The 25848-nt window shown below is 35.4% G+C and overlaps 1 protein-coding gene across 3 annotated transcripts in view; it reads right to left on the reverse strand.

Moving 5' to 3' along the window:
* The window catches only part of LOC149787884 (acylamino-acid-releasing enzyme-like), an 81422-nt gene that overhangs the window by 36545 nt on the left and 19029 nt on the right, over positions 1 to 25848 (reverse strand). For all 3 annotated transcript variants that reach the window (XM_089974121.1, XM_089974120.1, XM_089974122.1), the window contains exons 7-14: positions 24851 to 24942; positions 24199 to 24239; positions 20989 to 21110; positions 14195 to 14252; positions 13207 to 13307; positions 9776 to 9827; positions 1658 to 1743; positions 1014 to 1155 (exon numbers count right to left, since the gene is read on the reverse strand). In XM_089974121.1, the coding sequence (XP_089830247.1) occupies positions 1014 to 1155; positions 1658 to 1743; positions 9776 to 9827; positions 13207 to 13307; positions 14195 to 14252; positions 20989 to 21110; positions 24199 to 24239; positions 24851 to 24942 (694 nt within the window). The remainder of the gene's footprint in view (positions 1 to 1013; positions 1156 to 1657; positions 1744 to 9775; positions 9828 to 13206; positions 13308 to 14194; positions 14253 to 20988; positions 21111 to 24198; positions 24240 to 24850; positions 24943 to 25848) is intronic.

Consider the following 25848-nt stretch of genomic DNA (forward strand, 5'->3'; position numbering starts at 1 on the left):
TCTTTTTAAAAATTTTCAAAATGGAGAGGGCTAAATTTCTAATCCATGATGTACCATTAAAACATTGTTATAACTTTCCTGAATCAGAGATACAATGGTTTCACTCAATAGTTTTCTGTGACCTACCATGTTGAAATATATCACTGCTACCATGTTGAAATATATCACTGCTTACTGTACATACATGTAATGTAGACAAGTGCATGGGAAACCTGAATGGACTTGTTTTTTTCCCCCACTAGAAACATATATGGCAGGTCATCAAAAAATCTAAGACAATTGAGTCATGAATACAAATATGCCTATCAAATTTCACTGCCTAGCTCATGGAATTTTGCCAACAGATTTTTCATTTTTTCTTAATCTAGAAAATACGTAAAACAATGAAAAGTAATGGGCAAGATCTAAACAGTTATTTTCCATATTAATGGAAATCTGTCTACCAAACTTTTTCTAAACAGGCTAACAAGATTATTGTCAACAAAAAAATTCTTAGTTCAATCCTACCATTAGACCAGCCTGTATCCATTACAGTTGTGTGTCCTTGGCCAAAACACTTTCTTTCAGCTGTCTTGGCAGAAAATAATATATTTTACCTTAAAACACCAAACCAAAAGCACAATGTTCAAAAACATGCACAAAAAAGGCTGAATACTTGCTGCAATTGCCTGAAAATCTGACATCTGCACATGGACAAAAAAAAATACATAAAAAATTTACTTTGTCTATCTTGAGCAGTTTTTATGTGATCTTTCTTACAAGTTTCTCCCAATGGACAAAAAGAACAACAGACATTGGATAGAGGTTTGGACAAGTGCAGACAGTCAAGCTTAAAAAGAAAAAAATGGTGTTATGTTGTCAAGAAAGATCCTAAAATATCAGTTATAAATCTTAGACATGCAGTGTTCGTGTCCTAAAGTTTCAGTCGAAAAGCAACAATAGTTACAAAAATAATACCCATGTCTTGCCATCCAGTGTAGACAAAAATACAAAGACAATTTTGTTTCAGTTACCATATTTGGGATGGATCCTTTCTTTAGTTGGCCTATGCACCAGTGTTTTCCAATGAATATCTCCAAACACAGCAGATGGACTGTCCAAGGGAGACCACTGAATGTTAAACTCCTGACCCTCAGCAGGAAGTTGACCTATGACCTAATATAGTAAATACATATGTGGACAAGTGGAAACCATCTTTGACATATGTACTTTCTGTTAAAACTGCAGACAACACATCTTACAATTAAATATGATGAATTTCATTTGTCATCAATTTTTCTGAATTTTATGGATGCTTTAAAAAGCCATGAATTTCAACAAAAATTATCCTTCTGTGGAAACATAACGACCCCTTATTCAATCCATGAATTTAGGTACATGTACCATAATAATCCAATGTTTTGCAAAATCACAAAAATTTATACCCAAAAAGACAAATAAATTAAGAGTATAACAATGTTATATAAAAGGGTGCCATTTACACAGCATTCCAGTTCTTGTGTTGATGTTATCCCTGTATCCAGTCATCAATTTAATTAGTAAAGCAAGTATCAGATGTTTCGTTGAGCCCTAAACTAATGTTATAATAATTACTAAGCTTTGATGAATAACTAGTCTTCTATTATAAAAGCTGAAATGTTCTATTGAGTGTACTTACCAGATAGTGTGGCTGGTTTGGTGCTGAACATACGGCTACTATCACATCATTCCATACATCATATACACTGATATCCCCTCCACAGTCTGACAAAGAAAGAAAATTGCATTCCTTTTTAATACTGTAGTAAACTATCAGTTAATGACACACCTAGATAAACTGTATTTGTGCTTGTAAGGCACACATGTCCCTTCTGCAGTCAAAAAATGGCCAAGTCAGTAAGTCAACAACAACAAAACATTTGAAAAAAAATCACTGGAATGACACAAAACTGTAACCAGAACAAAGTGTGATAGTCTAAGTAAAAAAATGTTAGAAATAAATAAAACAATGCAAGCACTGAAATATCTTGAAAATTCAATTAGGTCATCTACATTTATGCACATAAACATGCTTAACAAATCTGACTTGCTTTCACCTTGAAGTGTCAGCATACTCTTGCTAACAATGCTTTCAATGAAGAAGTCCCAAGAGTTTTTGCAAGGTTTGTACAACCCCAGTGAGTAGTTTTTCAAGGACTTTTAGAGAGTTTTCAATGACGAAGTCCAAAGAGTTTTCACAAGGTTTGTACAGCCCCAGTGAGTAGTTTTTCAAGGACATTTACAGAGTTTTCAATGAAGAAGTCCAAAGAGTTTTCACAAGGTTTGTACAGCCCCAGTGAGTAGTTTTTCAAGGACTTTTACAGTTTTCACAAGTTTATACAGCCCCAGTGAGCAGTTTTTCAAGGACTTTTACAGGGTTTTCAATAAAGAAGTCCAAAGAGTTTTCACAAGGTTTGTATAGCCCCAGTGAGTAGTTTTTCAAGGACTTTTACAGAGGTTTCACAAGGTTTGTACAGCCCCAGTGAGTAGTTTTTCAAGGACTTTTACAGAGGTTTCACAAGATTTGTACAGCCCCAGTGAGTAGTTTTTCAAGGACTTTTACAGAGGTTTCACTAGGTTTGTACAGCCCCAGTGAGTAGTTTTTCAAGGACTTTTACAGAGTTTTCACAAGGTTTGTACAGCCCCAGTGAGTAGTTTTTCAAGGACTTTTACAGAGTTTTCAATGACTTCCAAATGTTTTAAAGGAGTAATTTTTATTTTAGAAATTAAACTTCATTTTGTTTATCCCAACATAAATAGGTACAAAAGTAGAAAAAAAGAACAACATGCAACTACAGTAATGAGATGCTACTCCAGTTAGTAATTACCCATGTCATGTGTCATTCGTTCCCCCCAATTTTATCCCATTTTATTTATTCATTATTGTTCAAAAACAAGTAATAAAACTTCTAATTTAAAAAGCAATGTATCTTTTTTAGTTTGAAATCTCTGTACTGCTTGTGATAAAAATTTCCAAAACTCAGGAGTTTTTCAACAAATTCAAGGACTTTTCATGGATAAACCTTTCTCAAATTTCAAAAAGGTTTCCAAGACACTGCCTCATATTTAAGATCTTTTCTAAGTTGTACAAAACTCTGTTCATTCAGGATATAAAACTAATTTTAATGATGTCATACTTACCTGTCAATATTACATTGCTTATTTATTCTAAGACAAAATTACCCTCTTTCATTTAATATGAATGCATCCTTCCATGGCTGAAACTCCAAACAGAATTCTGGAAAGAATCCAGAACATAACACATACCCAGTCAGCTGCTCTAGTCAGTGGTGCATGCACCACAGTCCTCATCTTTATCCAGTACCAGTCTGCTCACGGGACATACGACCAGGGTGGGGAGGAGGGAATTTGACAAAAGCAACAGGTTAATGCCAAATAATTAAAATTAGTTCATATATATATATATATATATATATATATATATATATTTAAAATGAGATTACCCTCTAAAAGAAAAGAAAATATATCACCATCAATTTAATGCAGCCTTATTTCTTTATTCCAGCACATCTACAGTGCACCAACAATTCAAAATATCCAGTTCAATTGTAGAAACTGAAATAACTAGTAATCCACAATCTACACATTTTTAAAAAAAGAGAAATAAAATCACACTATGTACACATTTACAATCTACCTTTGTAATCTTCCTACTTCTATAAACAATGAAATTATGCCTCCTTTAATTTATCCTATGTCTGTGGATCATGTTTTCTCTCCAGAAAGCTTTCAGGACCAGCAATGTGCCTCCAAAGGCTCTTCCAACAAGCAGAATCTCTGTGTTGTTACATTTTTTCTTTAACAAGGCACGCTATTGTATGGGATACACCTTATCCCACACATGACCTTGGCAAGAGGCTTCACTATCAGTGCCTCTTCCCAAACTACTTTGTTTCTGAATCATTGCTGCTATTTTGAAGTGATACTAAATCTCTACCAAGACTGACAGGATGCTTGGTAGCAGGACTTTGTGACCACATATCACTGTGAGGGTGACATCTCTCTTTCATACAACGTAGACCTAGAGCTAATGGAAGCCTCAAACCGAGACTCATCCCACAGAACAAAGGGACCATCCCTAATCCTCAACTGGAGGATAAGGATGCCTTTTGACTTTCTTGGGGTGTATGGGTGAAGAGGGCCTTCCTCTCAGGCTCCACCTTGTAAAGGGGTGATGTGTCAGGCTTTGCTGGCAACATCCAACTATTTCTTGATGATAGGACCATGATGTCAATGGCAGTATGAAAGTGAAGGGTAAGTCACTTCCTTGAAAAGGATGAACCCCAAATACCACTATGAAGAGGGGGGGTGCTGATTTAATCTCCTTTATCACTGGACATTGGATGCCAGCTCTAAATCCCCAAATGAGTTTAATGGTAGACTGACCAGTGACTGGTAAAAGTTGCCTGGTGCCTGTTGACTGGTCAGCAGTCAATAACTGATCAGGCAACACTAAGTTGAAGGGGATCCCTCCAAAGAAACAACTGAACATGACTAGCTTTTCCAGGGAGGCACAACCTGCCAGTTGCCTCAGGGCTACATACTCTAGTGCTGCTCCTCCCTCATGAGGGAAAGGTATGTAACTGTCTAAAGCCACTGAGCTATGAAGCTGGTGGTTCTAAGGCCTTAAATATCTCCAAAGAGACTGATTGCATATGGAGAATCTATGTAATAAGGGGCTAGATATTTTCTTTCTTATTTCTGGGGAACACAGAGGGAACCTAAGTATTGAGATGATAGAAGGAAGGCCATTTCTTCCACCCCTTATATGTATAATGGCTCTAGGAAAGGTCCCTCGGTGGACCAGAGACAGCACAGTGGACACCTATCTTTCTACAATCCATGCAAGAAAGGCATGTAGTGTGAGTGGGCCTTTTTATGCCCCCATTTTTCCACACTTTGTTTAGACATAGTTCTTGCAAAACAAAGTCTGAAAATAAGAATAATAATAAAACAATGAATATGAAATGTGAGTACTTTAAAGGTTACATAATGTATTGATGAAAAATATTTCATCTACCTCTGCAGGTAAAAGATGATTAGTGGTGTGAGACCTGTAACCACACCATCTAAAATTACATCATTGAACCTTGTTATGCCATTGATGGGTTATAAAGACGATAAATGATTGGTGTGCAACCTGGAAACAGGCCAATCTAGAATTAAAATATATAACCTGAAAGTGAAAACAGACAAAACTAATTACCTGCATGTATACAGCACTCTAAGACAGTATGAGTTGACTCCCTCTAATGTGATAATTTTTGACACCCGTGGTAACCCCTGTCAGGAAGGTATTACTGACACAGCATACTAAAGTAAGTACTAGAAATAATAAAACCAGCCCAATATGATACATAAACCCAAACTATCTGACAATTTCTAAACACACAAAATAAAATGCTGGTGTATCTCCCTTATGCAAGACCAGACTTAAAGTAAATCATAACGAATGATGCATAAATAAATGTTCATTACCTAACAAAGAAATGTTTGACAATGAAAGAAATATGAAACCTTTCCAACAGCCTGTATAAAATATAATTATGAATGAAGCTATGTATCACCCACACATCTCATAGGGAGAGGGACATTTAACAGGCTCTGCTGAACTTAAAACAACAATTGCCTGCAAAAAACTCATACAAGATTTTAAATCAACAAACAGAACTGTAATGGACTGATGGCATAGACTCAGAGAATTATGGAAACCCATTTTGAAATGCACAATGCATGTTCAGAAACAAGTTGAAGATAAACATTCTGCAGAGTGAAGTTGCATAGAGTGCAATGTATATAGCGTCCAAAAAAAGTACAAGGACTATGGTGTATGATGCAAGAGTGACTTGAGCAGTTATAGGTCAGTGTTATGTTTTGAATTCTTTCCAGATTTCTTTAAAGGGGTTCATCCATGGGAGGATGAATTCTTATTATAAGTTCTGAAATAATTCCATCTCCAAATAACTAAGCTATATAATACTGACAGGTAATGTATCACAGATATTATGTGACTCATGCAGTGATGTATCCTCACTGTTACTGATCTACAAGAATGTTCGCACAAACCTCTAACAAAGAATCTTAAAACTGATTCCACTGCTGCCATGAAAGTGATGCTTATGTCTGCTCAGGTGAGACAACAAAAAACAATAACTTTCAAAAATCATCTAAATGACATAAAAATTAAATAAGTTCAACTATATATGCATATAAACATACAAACTAAATTACATTTGCCCTGTCAGGCTTAATTTGAGTAATTGTGTTAGAAAGATTTTAAAGCAATGAAGAAAAGAAAAGAAAAAAGCCAAAAAAAATAAGATTACAAATTGCTTAAATGGAATTACAATATACAGTAACCTGATGATTTACATACTCATATAAACATGCCTACTAAATTCCATCTTTTGGTGATGTACATGTGGACTGACATCAACAAAACAACATGCTCCCTGCTGCTTTGATTGAAAATATTACACACACATGCACACTTATGTGCATGCATGAGGGTGCAAAAACACAGACACACGTAAACACTATTAAATCTAAATAATGAAAAAAAAGTACAAGTTGAAGGTAAAAATAGCCTGGTTATAAAATAAATATTCAATGTAAATTCTAGCATATCAGAGTCCAACCTTCAGACATAGAGTAACATAACATTAAAGTAGGAGATATGTGACTTTCAAAAGATTTAACACAAAACTGTAATGATCTAGTTCCTAATGCTGCCATCATACAAAAGATGGAAATTCAAAGCATATTAGGATATGACCAATGAAGAACATTATGACAATCAATCAATTTTAATGATTATCTCTTATGATGTTGTTGTTGTTGTGGGGTTTAACACCATTTTTCAGCACATGATAGGCTATGCATGGTGGCCAGTATTAATGGTGGAGGAAGAACCCGGGAAAACCCCGGGAAGAACCACTGACCCATGACAAGCTACTGGCAAGCTTTCTCACATACCCACATTGGTCGAATCCTAGACTTGAACCCACGCAGACAGAGGTGAGATGGCAGTGATCCATAACGGAAAACACTTTAGACCATTTGGCCACTCTGGGCCCCCTATTTCTTATGAAATATTAGAGTATTTAGCATTTGGAAATTTGTGATCAAGTATCACTTTAAATGGTTTAAGTTGGTGTGCATTTTTTCTCCCAAGTATGGGCCACTACATAAAAAAGTATGGAAAAAGTTCACTAACTGTCCATAAAAATAATACAGTAGTCCCCCTGACAAGCAGCCACCCACTCCTTATGGCCATAATCTGTTGGAACCGACCAGTTTCTGCTTAAATGTATCCCTCATGAAAGGACAAAAACAATAATATAAAATTTACCCCTCACAAGTGGCTGCACTTTATTTTAATATGTATCCAGAACCAGTATTTTATTCATAACGTGTGTAATCTGATTTCTGTTTCCCGATGTCAGGCTTTCATTACTGAAAGAAGTGTTGACTAAAGTACATGTACCACTAAGGTTAATATATCATTTACACCTCATGAGAAGCCACATTTATTCCATAAAGCCGAGAAAGACTCAAATTTTAATTCATACAAAAGGGTAAATACATGTAATCTGATTAGCCTTACTGCTGTGTTATCATAAGATGTCTGGTTTAGTCACTCTGATAATTGTTAAGATTAAAATTATTGAACAGTAGTAACAGCTGAGAAGTGGCAGTATCGATATACAATACACAAGTCAGCAGGAAAATGGTTTGATAGCCTTTATGGCTTCCCTTAGTAAGATGATGAGCTTGTTCACTTTGATAATTAGTGGCTATTACTACTGATAATAATTGTCAAGATCACAAATCCTAATGGCCACAAGGTCAAATCTGCGTGATGTTTATGGTACATAACGAAGCCGTTTTGGCTTCTCTCACTTAGTGTAAAGAAATGTATAAAAACAAGACTACAACCAATGAATCACGTGACAAGATCACTTTCTTTAAAAACACATGGCAATTTGTTTGAATGCATAAAAACTGTTTTATCAGTCTTGTAGTTGGCAACTTGAATAACTTACTGCAAAAAGATCAACATGTCATCATGGAAAAGAAAAATTCTCATTACAGAAGAGAAAGTGAAAGTAATTCAAATGACCAAAATGGTGGGGGGGGGGATGAGGATCCTTGCAGAAAACTGTAATGTTGGAAAGACTCAGATAAACAATATCATGAAAGATAAGGAAACAATTCTGCAGAAGTAGGAAGGTGGAATGGACAGAGAAAGGAAAATTGCTTCTGCCAGGAGATGTTTGTATACTGATTTCAATGACAATGGTTTTGCACTGCACATGCTAAGAAAATTCCACACACCAGTCAAATGATCCAAGAAAAAGCAACAATTTTGTCTGTTGAAATGGGATATGATGACTTTACCGCAAGTAACGGATGGTTGCACAGATTTCAAGTCCAACACAATATTAAGTGTTCTGTCCTTAGTGGAGAATCAGCTGATTATAATAACGAAGGTGACAAAGATTGGAACAAAAGACTAAATGATATATGCAGGGGATATGACAGCAAGGATATTTTTTTTATTGTGACGAGACTGGTTTGTTTTTTAGGCTGTTACCAACAAAGTGACAGATGATGTGATCTGTAGCATAATTATAAAGACAGTTTTAAAACTATATCAATGGTTATTCATAACATTTTTTTGAAAATGATGAAACAGTTTGTTTTACATTTATTTCACAACATGCATCTAAATTTTAAATGAAAAAATTAAATGTTTTAGAATTAAATGTACTTGTGACTTTCTTCATATGTATTTACTATTTGCTTCTGTCATCTCCTCTAGAAAAGCCACCCTCATTATAAGGCCACTTCCCTGCTGCAATAGGGGTGGTCTTATAAGAGGGGGACTACTGTAGTTGCATGAGTATTTAAATATTCATCAAATTTGCACAGGTCAATGATACAGACATTTCATTACACAAAGAAAAGTGTATGTTGGTGAAACATGCAACAATTAATGAAATTCACATCAATTTTCCACAACAGAAAGCCTGTATGGCCAATTTTATGGAATGCTGTAAATCCATAATGATTTAAAATTGAATAAGCATTTTTTTCTTTTCATTATTTAATAAGAGACAGATGTTACAGTCACATTATGTTAAGTCCAATCTCTCCCAGAGTTCTTGGGGCAATGATTAATGATACAAGTGAATAAAAATTGACATTATATCAAGCATGTTATAATGCCATCACATCGAGCTACACAGTAAACATTAATTTTACAAAAGCATATATGCTTAATACAAAATATAAATGCTGATACCATATATACTGGCTTCCAGTTTGATTCTAACATAAATCCATATCTGCCATTGCATAAAGTTCTGGCACATCATGGTTTATGTTGATTGTTCTACTCCTAAAAAACTAAAATGGACCCATATCTACACACATATTATGCAACAGGAAATAAGAGTCTACAGTCTGCAGATGGATACGATTTATAAGCCTGTATATATGGTACCTAGAGTGTATCATTCGCAGGCGAGACAAAAAACAACAGCAATGACAACAGCATGCTTCCTAACGTTCATCAGGGCTTTCTAAAGTCATTCCTTAACTTTCTCTGACTAATCTGATTTTCATTCCAACAAGTATGAAAATGTTCTGAATTTTAACTTGAATGATCTTCTGGGTAACAAGTAATAAGAAAGTTTTTTTCGCAAAAGGATGTGTAAACGTAACAACTTACCACTAGGCAATCTTATTACAGCCTTTGTCTCTGTATTAATGACTAGAATAACCTATAATAAAAAATTAGATGAACATGTCAATAAAAAAATATATCCAATGCAATCAATCCTAGATACGTTTTCTAAGTCATTTTCTCCAGATGAAACATTTTCCTTTGAAAATAGTCAAACTTATCTAAACCAGTTTTCTCTGGGTAGTGAGAAAAATTGCCTCTAAAGACAGGAGGCTTAATTCTGCAACAAAGTAATTTAAAGGACGTTGAATAAATAAATGTTTACAACGGCTGACTTCAGGCATTCTTTAAGACAGGTTTATACATCAAAGAATCAGTATTGAATTCCTGAATGCATCATTTTACAAAACAAAATTATAAGAACCAGATAAAAAAACTTTAAAAAATTCATTTCTGATAATTATTTATAAGCTTTATTTTCATTATCGGATTTGAACAACCTGAATGAGGATGACTTCAATCACAAATAAAGATAGAGGTCTCCTGTAAATAGGCAAGCCTCTGATGTCACAATCAAAATTAATTTAGCATTTATATGAAATGCCAACAAATATCAAAGTAGTGATATCAAAGTAGTGGGTTATGATCACTATTCTTAAGTAGCCATCAGAACTTAATTATTTTCTTTTAATTAATGAAACAAAAAATATGTTCGTGGAACTAAAATGCCCCACAACAGTGCCTGAAAACTGACCTAAACACAAAATTTAACCAGATGGACAAGAAAAAAACTGCATATGATTGCATAAAAGTCTTGAGAACCTGACCTTCATTTGCATAATGAACAGCCAGATAAGGGTCTGTATTTTTGTGTTTTACTAATTAGTGTCAATAAACTGCATCTATTAAGGTTTGCCTGTGCATTCAGTGATAGCAGATCTGGGTCTGTCATTTGCAGCTGGATGAAACTTGGATGCAAGTATATTTTGTATTAGAGGTGGGGCATAAAAACGTGTTCTTGACCTTTGATATCTGAACAATATTTTATATGTTGAGTTTGAAGCCAATGAGTTTTACTTTGCAGTGTACTTGCTTGATAAGCCTCTAAATAGGTACATATCTTTGACTGTAAGTGGAACTCAATATTTGAAATCAACTAACATATCACAATACCATTTTGCATAGAACCTAAAACTGGCTTCATTACATACAAACTGGTTTTAAACAACAAGTAAAAATCAAACATTTCAGTTTCATTTTGGAAAAAATCAGTCTGAGATTATTCTGGCAGCCATAATGCATTGGTGTGAGTGAGAATTCAGGCTGGCAGTGGAAAAAATTGTTAGTCTCTTTAGACTTCTTAAGAATCAATGCCAATTATGAAAAAACCATTCACTTATTTGCTTTATGGACATTAATTTTTGTGTTCTTGTAAAAAGTGACATTTTTATTGTTACTTAAATTAGTGGATAAGCCTCGAATTGTTGGTTAGTTGGTATTTGACAGCACTTTTAACAAACATATTATGGACTACATCATTCTCAAGAAGTGGGAGCAAAGTGCCTCTTTCCAAGGACACACCACGACATCTGACCTGTACTGGCATGGCTTGGTATCTAACAGGATCATTATTATTTTGTCACTGAAATTTGTGGCAGTAGCAACCACAAATCATGAAAATTGGAATGCCAAAAATACATGTAAAAATGAGTTCAACAAAATTTGTGTTTTGAAAATGATGCAAGTTTTCAATGAATTTCAGTACCAATTTTCAATTACAACATTGTAATCTAGGTTTTCCTATCAATTAAAATTAATTACAATGTACAGTTTCTGCTGTTCTCATTTGATGTCATATGGCCAAAATATATGTGTGTCATGAACATGTAAGGCATACAGATTTTAAGAACACATCAGCACAATGTTAACTATATAGTGCCAAGTTCAGATATCCCCCAAAAGGTATTTAAAAAATGATAGAGATGAAAAAGGGTAGAATTCTTGAAATTACAAAGGTAGATTTTAATATAAACTATACTCTTTAAAAAAAAGTCCATCAGCAGAGCATCATCACAGGATTCATCCCATTAGTTGCCTTTAATGACATGCAGGAGTACACACTGGGCTTACTGTTAAGCCCCAAGCCTGCACACTTAATGAAACATTCACAGTGGGCCTATTCTTAAGCCCCAAACCTGTACAACTAATGAAACCTTCACACTAGGCCTATTCTTAAGCCCCAAACCTGCACACCTAATGAAACCTTCACACTAGGCCTATTCTTAAGCCCCAATCCTGCACAACTAATGAAACCTTCACACTGGGCCTATTCTTAAGACCCAAACCTGCACAACTAACGAAACCTTCACACTGGGCCTATTCTTAAGCCCCAAACCTGCACACGTAATGAAACTTTCACAATGGGCCTATTCTACAGCCCCAAACCTGCACACCTAATGAAACCTTCACAATGGGCCTATTCTACAGCCCCAAGCCTGCACACCTAATGAAACCTTCACAGTGGGCCTATTCTACAGCCCCAAGCCTACACAATGAATGAAACCTTCACACTGGGCCTATTCTAAAGCCCAAAACCTGCACACCTAATGAAACCTTCACACTGGGCCTATTCTAAAGCCCCAAGCCTGCACACCTAACGAAACCTTCACAATGAGCCTATTCTACAGCCCCAAGCCTGCACACCTAGTGAAACCTTCACAGTGGACCTATTCTACAGCCCCAAGCCTGCACAATGAATGAAACCTTCACACTGGGCCTATTCTAAAGCCCAAAACCTGCACACCTAATGAAACCTTCACACTGGGCCTATTCTAAAGCCCCAAGCCTGCACACCTAATGAAACCTTCACAGTGGGCCTATTCTACAGCCCCAAGCCTGCACAATGAATGAAACCTTCACACTGGGCCTATTCTAAAGCCAAAAACCTGCACACCTAATGAAACCTTCACACTGGGCTTATTCTACAGCCCCAAGCCTGCACACCTAATGAAACCTTCACAATGGGCCTATTCTACAGCCCCAAGCCTGCACACCTAATGAAACATTCACAGTGGGCCTATTCTACAGCCCCAAGCCTGCACACCTAATGAAACCTTCACACTGGGCTTATTCTACAGCCCCAAGCCTGCACACCTAATGAAACCTTCACAATGGGCCTATTCTACATTCCCAAGCATGCAATCCCCATGAAACCTTCCTGTTGGGCCAATTCTACATCCCAAAGCCTGCAAACCTAATGAAACCAAGAATTTCATGGCATTATCTTTGTAAATGCATCCAAATTAGCTTGTCTATGCTTGTAAATTCTGTTTCTTCTACTGTCTCTTACAGGGTCTAACTGATGTTCATGGCGTTGACACAAAGACATATATAAAAACAGACAAAAAATGAACACATGATTCTTTTGTGTAACTTTAAGAAATAACTGTAATTGTTTAAGAAAAAGATCTATTTACAGCTTGACTCCTCCACAATGAGCCAATGACTATCCGCTTGTTATCTGTTGACCAGCAATCTCTTGGAATAGTCACTTCATACACACCAGGAAACCCATTATCTATAACAATAAATTCATATGCAAAAATACATCAAAGTTAAAAATCACTTTCAATTTATGGGAATCATTTAGACAAATATGGACTGCTATTATTCACAAAATTATGATCTTTGAAGAAGAAAAACCTCCAATAAAAATATTCTACTTTAGTCCTGCTTAATTCTAATGAAATATTCAATATTCATCATTTTGAAAAACAGACATAAATAAATTATTTTAAATTGAAAATAAAATAAAAGTTCACACTGCAGTATATTATCTGATTAACATATTTGACATTACAATGACAAACATTTGCTTTTGTTTCTAAGGTTGTATTTTGTGATGTGATGTCATCTGGATTTTTAACATAGCTTTAACAATTTTTCAGTCATATCGCTATGATGTCTGCAGTGTGGCAGTTTATAGTGATGTCTAGCACTGGAGCATCATGCCACAGACATGTCGCATGATGTCCCACCCAGTCACATTATCCTGACACCAGGCCAACCAGTCCTAACACTAACCTCTTAATGCTGAGCACTAAGCGAGGAAGCTGTCAGTACCACTTTTTTAAGTCTTTGGTATGACTCGGCTGGGGATCGAACCCACGACCTCTCACATCCGAGGCGGACGCTCTAACCACTAGGCCACCGGAGCGGTTAAGGTTGTATTTTTACATGCTAGTTTGTTAAGCAATTCATAATGGACCATATTTTTACTCAAAATATTCAGCTGAAAATAGCAGCCCAGATTAAGCTGCTTTCCTTTAGCAGTATGCTGAAGCAGTTATAATAGCTGTGGGTACAGTAAACTTTTATAATACAAACATTATATTGTAAAACCTCAAAAGAATCCAATAAAAATGGTAGTTGAATAAGAGAAAGAAAATGCTAGGTTCTGCATACCTTTAGGTGTTCCAACAATATCACACACCATTGTTGCTTCTTTCTTCTGCCAGTCATACTGAGACAGAAAAAAAGCAACTATGATTTACAATAATTTGTATGCATCACTATACCAATACCTCTTTTTTTACTCTTTTTTTTGTTGGTTTAACGCCATTTTTCAGCACACGATAGGCTATATATGGCAGTCAGTGTTAATGGTGGAGGAAGAACCCGGGAGCTTTCTCACCTATACCAATACCAAAGTCATTCATCTATAATATGCAAGGTAACCTCTCTACTGGAAGTTATGTAACGTTTAATTCACAGAACCATGTTTTTTAATAGCTGCTAATTCCTCTTCTATCATCCCGAGTCACAAGAGACCAAAAATGTTTTCTGAAATTGAAGAGTAGTTTTCAAAATTGAGACATATATGGCAGCAACAGTTGAATCAAGGAGGAATTTATTTTTAAACACCATCATCCTGGAAATGCATTACCAAAATTACAGTCTTTGTCATTCAAATGCTTGATGATATTGCTTTATTTAACACCACTGTGGCAAAATTTTCTCATCTTTCTTAACTACAAATTGCAATCTATTACAGGGGCCCTGAGTGGCAGAGTGGTCTAAAGTGCTCACTGCCATCTCATCTCTGTCTGTGTGGGTTTGAGTTTTGGGTTTGGCCAATGTGGATATGTAAGAAAGCTTGTCAGTAACTTCTCATGGGTTGGTGGCTCTTTCCGGGGTTTTCCGGATTCTTCCTCCATCATTTATACTGGCTGCCATGTATAGCCAACATAGTCAAAAATGTCATTAAACCCTACAACAACAACAACCTACAACATTTGCACTTATTTGCAAACATTCTGTATTTGAAACATTTTCAATGTATGTCCTTCCATCGATATGTACAGTGGAACCCCGCTAAAACGTGATGATTGAGGTCCAAAAAATTGGATCACATTAATATCGGGGTCACGTTAATGTGGGGTTTTACAGTATTTTATTTTTTCAGAGAACAACTCGTTGGCTCATATACGAGTATTCAAGTCTAATGTATATGATGAAGAGGGTATCAACACTGTTTACTATCGTGCCACTGTGGCATTTAATTCAGCCATAATGCATGCAATTCCATTGAAAAATTGCACACAGATTTATAATATTCAATATTTTTTCCCCAGATCATTGTGTCTGAATTCAACATCTAATATACAGCATGAACTGAGTATCAACACCATTTACTTGCTGTCTGATATCGTAATTTTCGAGCTTGCAATTAATCCATAATACATGGAATTTCATTGCAAAATTGCATACATATTTAAACTATTCAATCATTTTGTCACATCATTATGTATCTGAGTTCAATGAGAAAAATTAACAGCAAAATTAGGTTAAGAAAGATGAAGCATGTGTACGGTTCATTATGTTCCAGGGTATGTGAACGGTGTCCGAAAAAATTTCATACTGCTAAAATTTTCTCATATGCATTTCTGTGTACATTTATCCATTGCAAATTTCCAATAATTAATGTTTGTATGCCTATTCATTTGAACAAATACAGCAAGAATAATTAACAATCAACACATGCTTTCAGCGTGCATATAACTTTTACTTCAGATTTTGTGAAAATCAAAAGAAACGTGAAAACTGCTATACTAATCATTGCACAACCTGCAGAGAACTTGCTTTTCCATAACAGTAAAATATTTTTATAAAAAATAGGAAATTAATAACGAGTTCACAAACAAACACCATACCCATGTAAAACCAGAGAACTAAGTGCAGTAGGCCTGCAATGGTCACGAGTCACTTTTATATAAAAAATTAAGCTGGATGCATGTACAGTTTCATACCCTTTCAATTCAAGCTAATGAAGTGGACATTATTTACTAGTCAACTGATTACATCTAATAACACTGCCAAGTCCAGCAAACATGTTGGCGGCCTTCATTTTTTAATGCTTATTAAATTGTGAGAATCTTTTATCAACCACCATATTGTCTGCTGCTTGGTTGTGTATGCAGTTAAAGAAGAAACACATGTTGGCTATTGTTTGAGCAACGATTGTATACAGAATTAATTGAAGACAATCACAAAGACGACTCACTGGCTTTAAGCATGGATCAGTAATAAGTAACATTTCCAATAATGTTTATTTTGGCATAACAGTTCAAGAACCCAGTGAAATTGTTAAATTTCAGAAGCTATCCCATGATCATATTATATTAAAATTCATACACTGACTCTTCCTCAAAATTATAATAAACATTTGACACACTAATTCTCGTACAAGAAAAATGCATGCATATGTATTTAAAATTTCAGGACCCATGCCATGATTGTATTATAAACGAATTCATATGCGAACTCTTCCCCAAAATGATAATAAATTGTTTATACACTATTTCACATACTAGGACAAAAAAATATTTTTTCATGTGTGACAGTATATGTGAAATTTCGGAAGCCACGCCACAACCGCGTTATATCCGAATTCACATTATAATGGGGCGCGTTATGGTGGGGTCGCACTGTATGTGCAATGTCCATGAGCTCCTATTATATCACAAAGTCTGGCAGCAAGTATGTCCCACCAGCCAAGATGATATCTGAATGGATTGTGATTTCTGGTTGTGGGGCTTCTAAAGGTATTCTTGCCAGAAGCTGCTACCTGTCTCACCATTGAATTAAGAAGTGTCTGATTTTATTTTGAGACCATAATGTGAAGATCTAAAGGACTTGAGATCATGTGCCACTGTGCCAGAAGGGGGCACATGTATAGGTGGCAAAAATATAACAGGTCTGCCACTGTGTTGAGCAGACTGAGAAGTTGAATAAACTCCCACACCACAATTAATATCCTAGTGGAGGCTTTTCCAACACAGGAATGATACTGTCAATGCATTCGAGAGGAAGATGAACATGGCTAATATGAGTTAGAAACTCCATACCTTGATGAACAAAATGCTTAGCAGAGACAAAATCTGACTTCACACTGACTATCAAACTTTAGCTGTGAATGAGGTAGAGAAGGCTGTGCATATTGACAATCAAAACTGAACTTGCCAAATGTTTTGTCCAGGTATGCGACTTTTGCTGTGGAGGAGGATGTACTTAAGAGGGATATGGTGCAATTAAATATCTTGGTGATGGCTCATGTGCAGACATTAAGGCTGAATGGAAAAGCACCAGAATTGGTATACTACCCCATGGTAGCTGAAGCAAAGGTAGTTGCATGACACTGTGCAAATAGGTATATGGAACTACACACTGCTCAGGTTAAGACTGATTCCATATTCATTGCACAGCACAGACAGATGGATGGACATTGCCGTTTCCTTCCTGAACTCTGTGCAGTAATAAGCTCAATGAGTCTGCTCAAGTCTGTCACCAGTCTCAATTTTCCATTGGTTTTTGTAACCAGAAAAATTCTGGAACAGAAACCTTGGGAGTCCAGTTTTCAGACTACTACCACCTCCTGCTTTATTAGCAAAAGCTCTATCTCCTGTAAAATATCTGCCTTAGCAGAAACACTTAGGATCACCCTTGGTACTTTGATTCCCAGGCATGGTCTCTGCCTGTTTTCTTGGCAAGGCAAAATATCATACGAGATGGCAAGTTGAATAGGTAAGAATTTAACATATCATTCCTGGCATAACTTAAATGAGGCACTAAACACTTTCAGTCCACAGACTAGAACAGGCATGTTTAATATCCTTGTCTACTCTAGGTACACCTGAATCATAAATATCGGTATGTGATTTGTACCAGTGTAGTCAGAATGTTGCAGGCAACTGATTCACTGAAAAGATAGCCCTTGAATTACAGGGATCATAAATTATAAGCAAGAAATGACAGGTAATTTCTGCAATCTTTGACAACTGTGGTAAAATTCAAAAGTATGGATGTTTGTAATTCTGTACATCTCTTTGACAGCCAACTTAAAACTGAAATCTGTCCTTTTGCATATTTGGATTGAAATTTTCAGTCAAGTCAATGTTGCCCCAATCGCTGACGGGGGGACTGTAATCTTCTTGTATGCTCTGCATCAAGGGGTATAGCATTCCATATGATGCTAGGTTCTACCTGTTGGATATGTTAATAGGGCCCAGCCAAGTGATGTTCAGCATGGAGCATGGTCCAGCTGGAGAATGCTGGTCTGGTGTGGTTAGTTGGGTGGAATGGACAGCCCAAATGTGATGCTCGATTGCAAAGTACTGGTATCATGGAAAAGGTATGTCCAGCTGGTTGCCATGCAGTGAATGATATCTAATTTGTTGGCAGGTCCAGCTGGAAAATTTAAAATGGAATTCTGCAAGCCCAACTTGCAAAGTCCCATGCACAGACAGGATGGGGACTTCTGCCCACTGTGCTGCCAAATTGGGGTTTAAAAAAGTCCTATTTGTGTATGACTGACTAGTTGCCATTTAAGATGACGGAGCTTCCTGAAATATGCATATTTATCAGCACTTCCAAAAAAGCATTAGTGGAATCACTTTGAAATGGCTTCAACTGAATCTTAAGTGACTGTTGCCGTAGGCACTATTTTGGGTTTCTTCACTGTGGGTGGAGGTGACATTTCAACTTCTCCCACAAAACTGGGCAATGATTTCAAATCTGGATTAATAATTAATATTTCACGCTTAAAAATTTGGAGCAAGCCCTTTATTTCAAGGCCCTCCATTTATCTTTTCATGATGATGGACCAAATGTCTTTAAACCACATTACACATACACACACACACACACACACACACTACAAAGGTGTGAGGAAAATAATTATGTGCAGGCAAGGCACATCTTGTGGTTGTCATCCACAATTTCAAAGTGTCTGCACTTCTTGCACTTGACTGACATCTTTGTAATGATAGTGAGATCAAAAATCATACAAGTACATACAACAAATATAAAAATTGGTATTAAAAAATGCTTGAAATCTATGAAAGCACTGTTCACTTTCAAGTGAAAGTTTAAACTGGTAAACATCTGGGAAATAGGTGGCCACCTAACAGGAATGAGGGTGTGTGTGTGTGTATTTAATATGTATTATGTGTTAGCTTTTCTAAATGATTATATGTTATAATCATTTGTCTAAAATCAAGGACACTGTGCACATAACCAGGAACATTTATTTTGTAAACAATAAAATTCATAGCTAAACTTCTCTCTATGAATGTAGATTAAATATTCAGATCATTATTAATGGAAACATTTTAACACAAATTAGAGTTAAAAGATACAGTCTTGCTTCTGACCTCAAAACCTTCTAGAATGAAAAATTCCATTAAATGACAAGAGTTTTCTCAGAAAATTGTTATTGCAACCTAGGTAAAGTAGGAGTATATAATCTTATTTATCTAAAAAATTCTTACCTTAACAACTTGATTTGTTGTTTTTGTTGTTGTAGTAGGGTTTAACGCCATTTTTCAGCACACAATAGGCTATACATGGCAGCCAGTATTAATGGTGGAGGAAGAACCCGAGAAAACCCCGGGGAGAACCACCGACCCACGAGAAGCTACTGGCAAGCTTTCTCACATAACCACATTGGCTGAATCCGAGACTCAAACCCACGCAGACAGAGGTGAGATGGCAGTGATCCATAACAGACAGCGCTTTAGGCCACTCGGCCACTCGGGGCCCCCCTTAACAACTTGAAACAGAATCAGACTTATTGTTGAATGCAGTTCTTCAATTGGGTGGATTTTTTACCTATTCAAATTATTATTCACTGAAATTACAAAGTGCTCAATAATATTCTTGGACCGAAACATTAATTTAATATAGGGCATACAATCAAGGCCTTTTTTTAATTATATCATTAGCAGTTAGCACATCATCACAAACCAGGCAACTGGCACATTAACACACTTGAGACTACACAGCATCAACATTGGAATTTATTTGGAATATTGCTGGAATTCAATTTCAACTTCTTACATTTAGACTTGTGATAGACTTGTGATAGAACTTTTAGGACTAATTGGGATTTAATTCACAATACTGTATGTTCATTTTAAATTTTCATTGTATTCTAGTGACATAAATTATCTGTTGAATTTTACAAAACTTGTTCTATTACTCATTTTAAAATCACTGAGTCATTATATATATATATATATATATATATATATATATATATATATCTGTTTACCTGAAATAAGCTGCACCATGGAACTTTTTAATGCAGCACTTGCTCTCATTTAACTTTAGTGTTCACTCATTATCTACCATCATTCATTATAATGGAGATGCAAAAGCTTTGTTTAAATAGTCAAAATACTTGAAGTAATTGGATAATTTTCATGCAAATTTTACAAATACTGATCACTTTTATTAGTCACATGCTTATTGGTACAAGCAGTAGAGGGTCTTGTGAACTTAACCTCCATTATACATTCCCAACAAATGGCAAGGTTTAAAATTACTTTTCATAAAATACCAAAGACAAGTTGCACTAGAATATGCATGATGTATGGCTTCATGTCCTCCATTGTGGTCACTGCTATGCAACAAGTATAATAGAATATTTTAGAACAACAAACAACAACATTAAAAAAAATAAAACACTGATATAAAACAATTAAAGGCTGAAACAGAAATTTTACTTTAAAATATTTATAGAAATAATGAGAAATTTGGTTCATTAGCAATGTACTGCTGTATATGTACTAGCTGAGTCTGAACCACTATATAACAATATACATATAAAGCCCCAAAATTGATGGTCTTCTTTGGGTTTTTGTTTTTTAATACTTCATGTCAAATGAAATCTACTTATTGGAAAAGATATCTCTGCTAACCTTGCAAAGACAAGAGCAGTGGTTGTGGGGTCCTTTTCTGTTACTCTGCAGGAAGACAAAGGAAGCGTCATCAGGACTGAACACAGGACACCTGGCAGCTCCATCTGGATCAGTGAGGGCCTCTGTAAATGCAAGGTGATCTCGTTAGTTCCATATGTTTGTTTACAAACCCCAGAAAACTAATATTTCACCAATTTTTACTTCATAAACCTTTTTATTAACATATCTGTGAAATATATTTTAAAAGATGAAGATTAATGTGTGCAATGACATAAAGGTATTTCTTTTTTCTATCACACCAATCGTACATGTAAATTTAGTGCTAATGGCACTAAGCCAACTCCCAGAGCAAACTTACCATAAAATTAAAAATTCAACAGCTTTAAATTTCTGAATGCTCAAGATCAAACCTATATTTATAAGTACAGACATATCCTTGATGATAGCTTCTGTTTAAAGAAAACCATATGAGCCACTTCATTTCTGGATCTACATGTGTTTTCAATTCCACACCAAAGAGTCTGGTGCTTATTTCAGTAATGAGTATTCTAAACTGAAGTCTGTAAAAGGACTGAAATTCCATCAATAAAATATTGACTATCATTTTCAGTTACAACTAGCTTAAACTAGAATCATGTCACTAAAATTGTACTTTCATTATAAACCAATCCTGGCCAGTCAAACCCATAAATGTTGCATTCTATTTTATGTTCAGCCATCTCTAGACATGTCCCCATTCTTTCATAAGTACTGCAAATCCTTCAAAATACTGGTTATGCGAGTTATTTCCCTTTAATCATACAAGTCTTCATCAACAGAATACTGTGCCCCAGGAACTTTGTAAAAATATAGTGTATTCTTTAGGATTATTTCCCATAATATCTACAGATACCTAAAAGTTTTCCAATATAAAGTTAAATCAATTTACTTTAGAGTTAATTTTTCCCTTAAACTTCTGAAGCAGAGGTTTTTGGTCATTTGTCTTTCCCTAATTAACTTACATGTTGCCTGCTATTCTTGTGATCTAATTATAATTTGCTTGGATGATTCTTACACCTTGGGACTTTTTATACAGACACATTTTTCTTAAGGATCTCTGATTTGGCAAGTTAAATATTCAGAGTGCTAAACAAATACAATTTCAAATATTTAATGTGAAATCTGTATAAATGTAAAATAATTTATCACAAAATGTAACAAGATAATTCTGTTTAATAAATTTTGCAAATTTTTCCCCAAGATTGCTCATCAACCTCTGTGTGCGTGTGTGTGTGTGATTTTTGGATTTTTAACGTAGCTTTAAAATTTTTCAGTCATATAACTACAATGTCTGCAATGTGGCAGTTTATTATTTATCACTGGGGCATCATGCCGCAAACTAGCATGACCAAGTCACATTACCCTTACACCAGGCCTACCAGTTCTAACACTAACCTCTTAACGCTGATCACCTAGCAAGGCAGCTGTTAGTACCATTTTTATAAGTCTTTGGTATGACTCAGCCACATCCAGGGCTGACGCTATAACCATTCATCAATCTGAAATCAGTATGTTATCTTGATGTAAGAAAGAAACATCAATGACATAATATCATAAGTATATCTAACTCTTGATTTCATATGATTTCATTAACTAATGGCATAATTCTGCGGCAAAAACTGTCAAACTGGGTTAAATTCTATTGAGTGAATATTTAAGAAAACTGGTTTGCTACTTTAGCAGCAGTAACCATATTGGAATGCAGATTTATATAATTTGTTTATACTTGAAACTCCTTAATGTCTCTGTCAAATTCTGGTCAAATTTCATTGAGAGGATTTCGATAAGCAGTGATAGTTTTAAAAAAATTATTTTAGTAATAGTGGTCAAACTTGATCACAGATCAAGGCCTTCATTTAAGTATGCATTCAATCAAGGCCTTCATTTAAGTATGCATTCAATCAAGGCCTTCATTAAGTATGCATTCAATCAAGGCCTTCATTTAAGTATGCATTCAATCAAATTTTCTTAAATTCTGTTGTGCTGTTGTGATGCTGTAGCTGACAGGTTGTCTAACTTTTTACTACTGGCCATAATAATGGCAGACAGGAGCAAACTTGAAAGGGCTTTATGAAGAATGTTCTCTGTCAAATTTGCTCAAATGCAGCAAAATGATATTTTTAAAAGAAGCTGGTTGCATTCAGCAGGTGGTCGCTCATAAAAGAGCATTTATATAATAAAATCGATCCATGCATTATGATTGTGGTCAGAAATGTTGTTGTTGTTGTTGTTGTTGTAGGGTTTAATGTCATTTTTCAGCACAAGATAGGCTATATATTGTGGCCAGTATAACTGGTGGAGGAAGAACCCTGGAAAACCCCGGAAAGAACCACCGACCCATGATAAGCTACTGGCAAGCTTTCTCACATAACTACATGAGGTGAGATAGCTGTGATCCAGAACAATGAGTGCTTTAGACCACTTGGCCACTCAAGGCCCCTGGTCGGAAATGACAGGTGGTCACTCATAGCAGCAGTGGCTCAAAGCAGTTTTTTCTGTACTAGATAAATGAACTTGTACATTAATTCATTATTTTGAAACTTAACTGTAAATTCTTCAATATGACTACCAAATCATGTTGACAACCACCAAATGCCAACATTGACACTATTAAAAATATTTACTCTACCTTGTAAGAACTTGTATTTACTTTCAAATTCTAATGTGCAGAAAAAAATGACAAATGAACATGACATTGGTTTTCTTTAAACTATGCATATTCAACATTTGATTTGAATCAATTAATCTTTAAATGTTATGAAATGGAAACAAAATTCATGAAACAATAGCAAATGCTCAAGTCAAATAGGCACCATTACTCTGTCACTTTAGAAAGAAAAAAGTCAAATAGACTCATTACTCAGTCATATTTGGACAGGAAAAAAGTCACACCATTATTCAGTTACTTTGGACATGAAAAACTCAAACAGACACCTTTTCTCAAGTCACATTTGGACAGGAAAAAGGTGAAAATCAAACATTATCTAGGTTTTCATGATGCTTGGCCTAATACCAAGTAAGGTTCTCAGTCCATGATTTATTTAAACATTGAGTCGATATGCAATTTAGAACATGCAGAGGTGTGGTTGCACATATGCAATGCTTTCTACCCCCTTCATATAAAAATGGGGGGGGGGAGACAAAATGTGCAAATAATTATCAATTACATACCACAAGTGGCTTTCTGGAAGTCAAGATAGTACACAGCACTCCTGCAAAGAAAAATGAAATGAAATTATAATAAAGTAAATATAATTCTAAGTCACAAGAAAATCAAGATAACAAAACTATACTGGAAAAATGACTAGTCGTGTGAATCCAAATAAGAGATCTGAAGCCTTCACAAATATCACTGGTTATCTTTTAAGCAACTAAACATCTCTGACTTGGAAACATTCTAGTATCTGACAGTTCACTTATGAACAGATTCATTTTAATTTAAAAAATGCACAGATGGGCTATTCTCTATAAGCACCATTTCCAAACAAATAACATAAAACAAAACACATCCTAGTACTGAAATGTTTGTTTTAAAATTTTGTAAGAATCATTATTAGCTGACAATGAGATGTACTGTATATATCTCATAATTAGTGTTGAAATTATCGTTGTACTTATCAGTCTTTAAAAATGTTTACATTTAATTTTAAGATTTTCAAACTTAAATCATATTCCAGATGTTGGATGTATGAGGGCATGTCCAATGGGTACCAATGTAGGTGAGACGTAGGATTCCATGAACAATTTCTTTACATATGTAACTGCCTATAAAATTAACAGGCAATTTATTTTGCTTTCATTAGGAAGTGTGAGTTAAGCTTACTGCCTATTTATGCAGTAAACGACCCCCAGTCTGTATGGCTCATGGCACCATCCTGTGAATACTACTCCACTGTCATCTGGGGCCCACACCACCTACAAATGAATAAATCAAACTCTGAACAGATTCAGCAGTAAGGATTATGTACAATGCATTTTAATCTTTCCTATCGCAATACCAAAGAAAGGGTTCAGTGTCGTCTGAAAGCTTCTAATAAGTGCTGTATCAATCATAAAGAACTGCTGAGATCAAAATGTTACCTTCGGTTATGTTGTTTTCCATTGGATGTATCATGTAATCACTGCAAACAAAGCTGCAAGGGACTAATGGAATCTATGCATTGGTTGGTGTTGAAACTAGGAATCTCAGCTGAGGGAATAAACTATTTATCTTCTGTAGGCTCAGTCAAGCAGAAAACAATAAAATCCAAGGCTGGGATTTCCTTGTCTTAGTGCCAATCCATATGTTAATTTTTCTAATGATTGCTTTTGAAAGAGGGCACACATAAAATTACTTGATTTTAATCGATTACATCATGGATCCGTCTGATTTGGAAACATTTAAGTTTAGAATTGTGACATCATTACGGTGTCACATACTACATTATGACATAATTATACTGGAAAGTGATGAGTCAAATGTTAACCAACCGGACTGAGACAAGGAAAAAAAAGGGTCACAAACTAGTGGTGAAACGATTCAATGATGCACTGACAATTTTGCCATTTCAATCCACATATCAACAAATAATGTGAAGAATTTATACAAAATTATCCTTACTGCATAAAAGCTTTTTTACCCCCAACAATCATGAATAATTAAAAGTTGCTTGTCTTTCAACTGGTTCAATTGAGAATTCATCGGCATGAGCCATTACTCTGACTGTATTTACTGAAAATTACACTGTAGGGGATTCAGTTACTAGTCATCTCCGCTCTGCACCCAGATCTGTTCTAGATAAGAATTTTGTTGCACAAGGAAATTAAACTATTTCTTCTGTT

This window comes from Sinohyriopsis cumingii, chromosome 11 (assembly GCF_028554795.1).
Source record: "Sinohyriopsis cumingii isolate HCF-2022 chromosome 11, ASM2855479v2, whole genome shotgun sequence".
NCBI classification, from domain to species: domain Eukaryota; kingdom Metazoa; phylum Mollusca; class Bivalvia; order Unionida; family Unionidae; genus Sinohyriopsis; species Sinohyriopsis cumingii.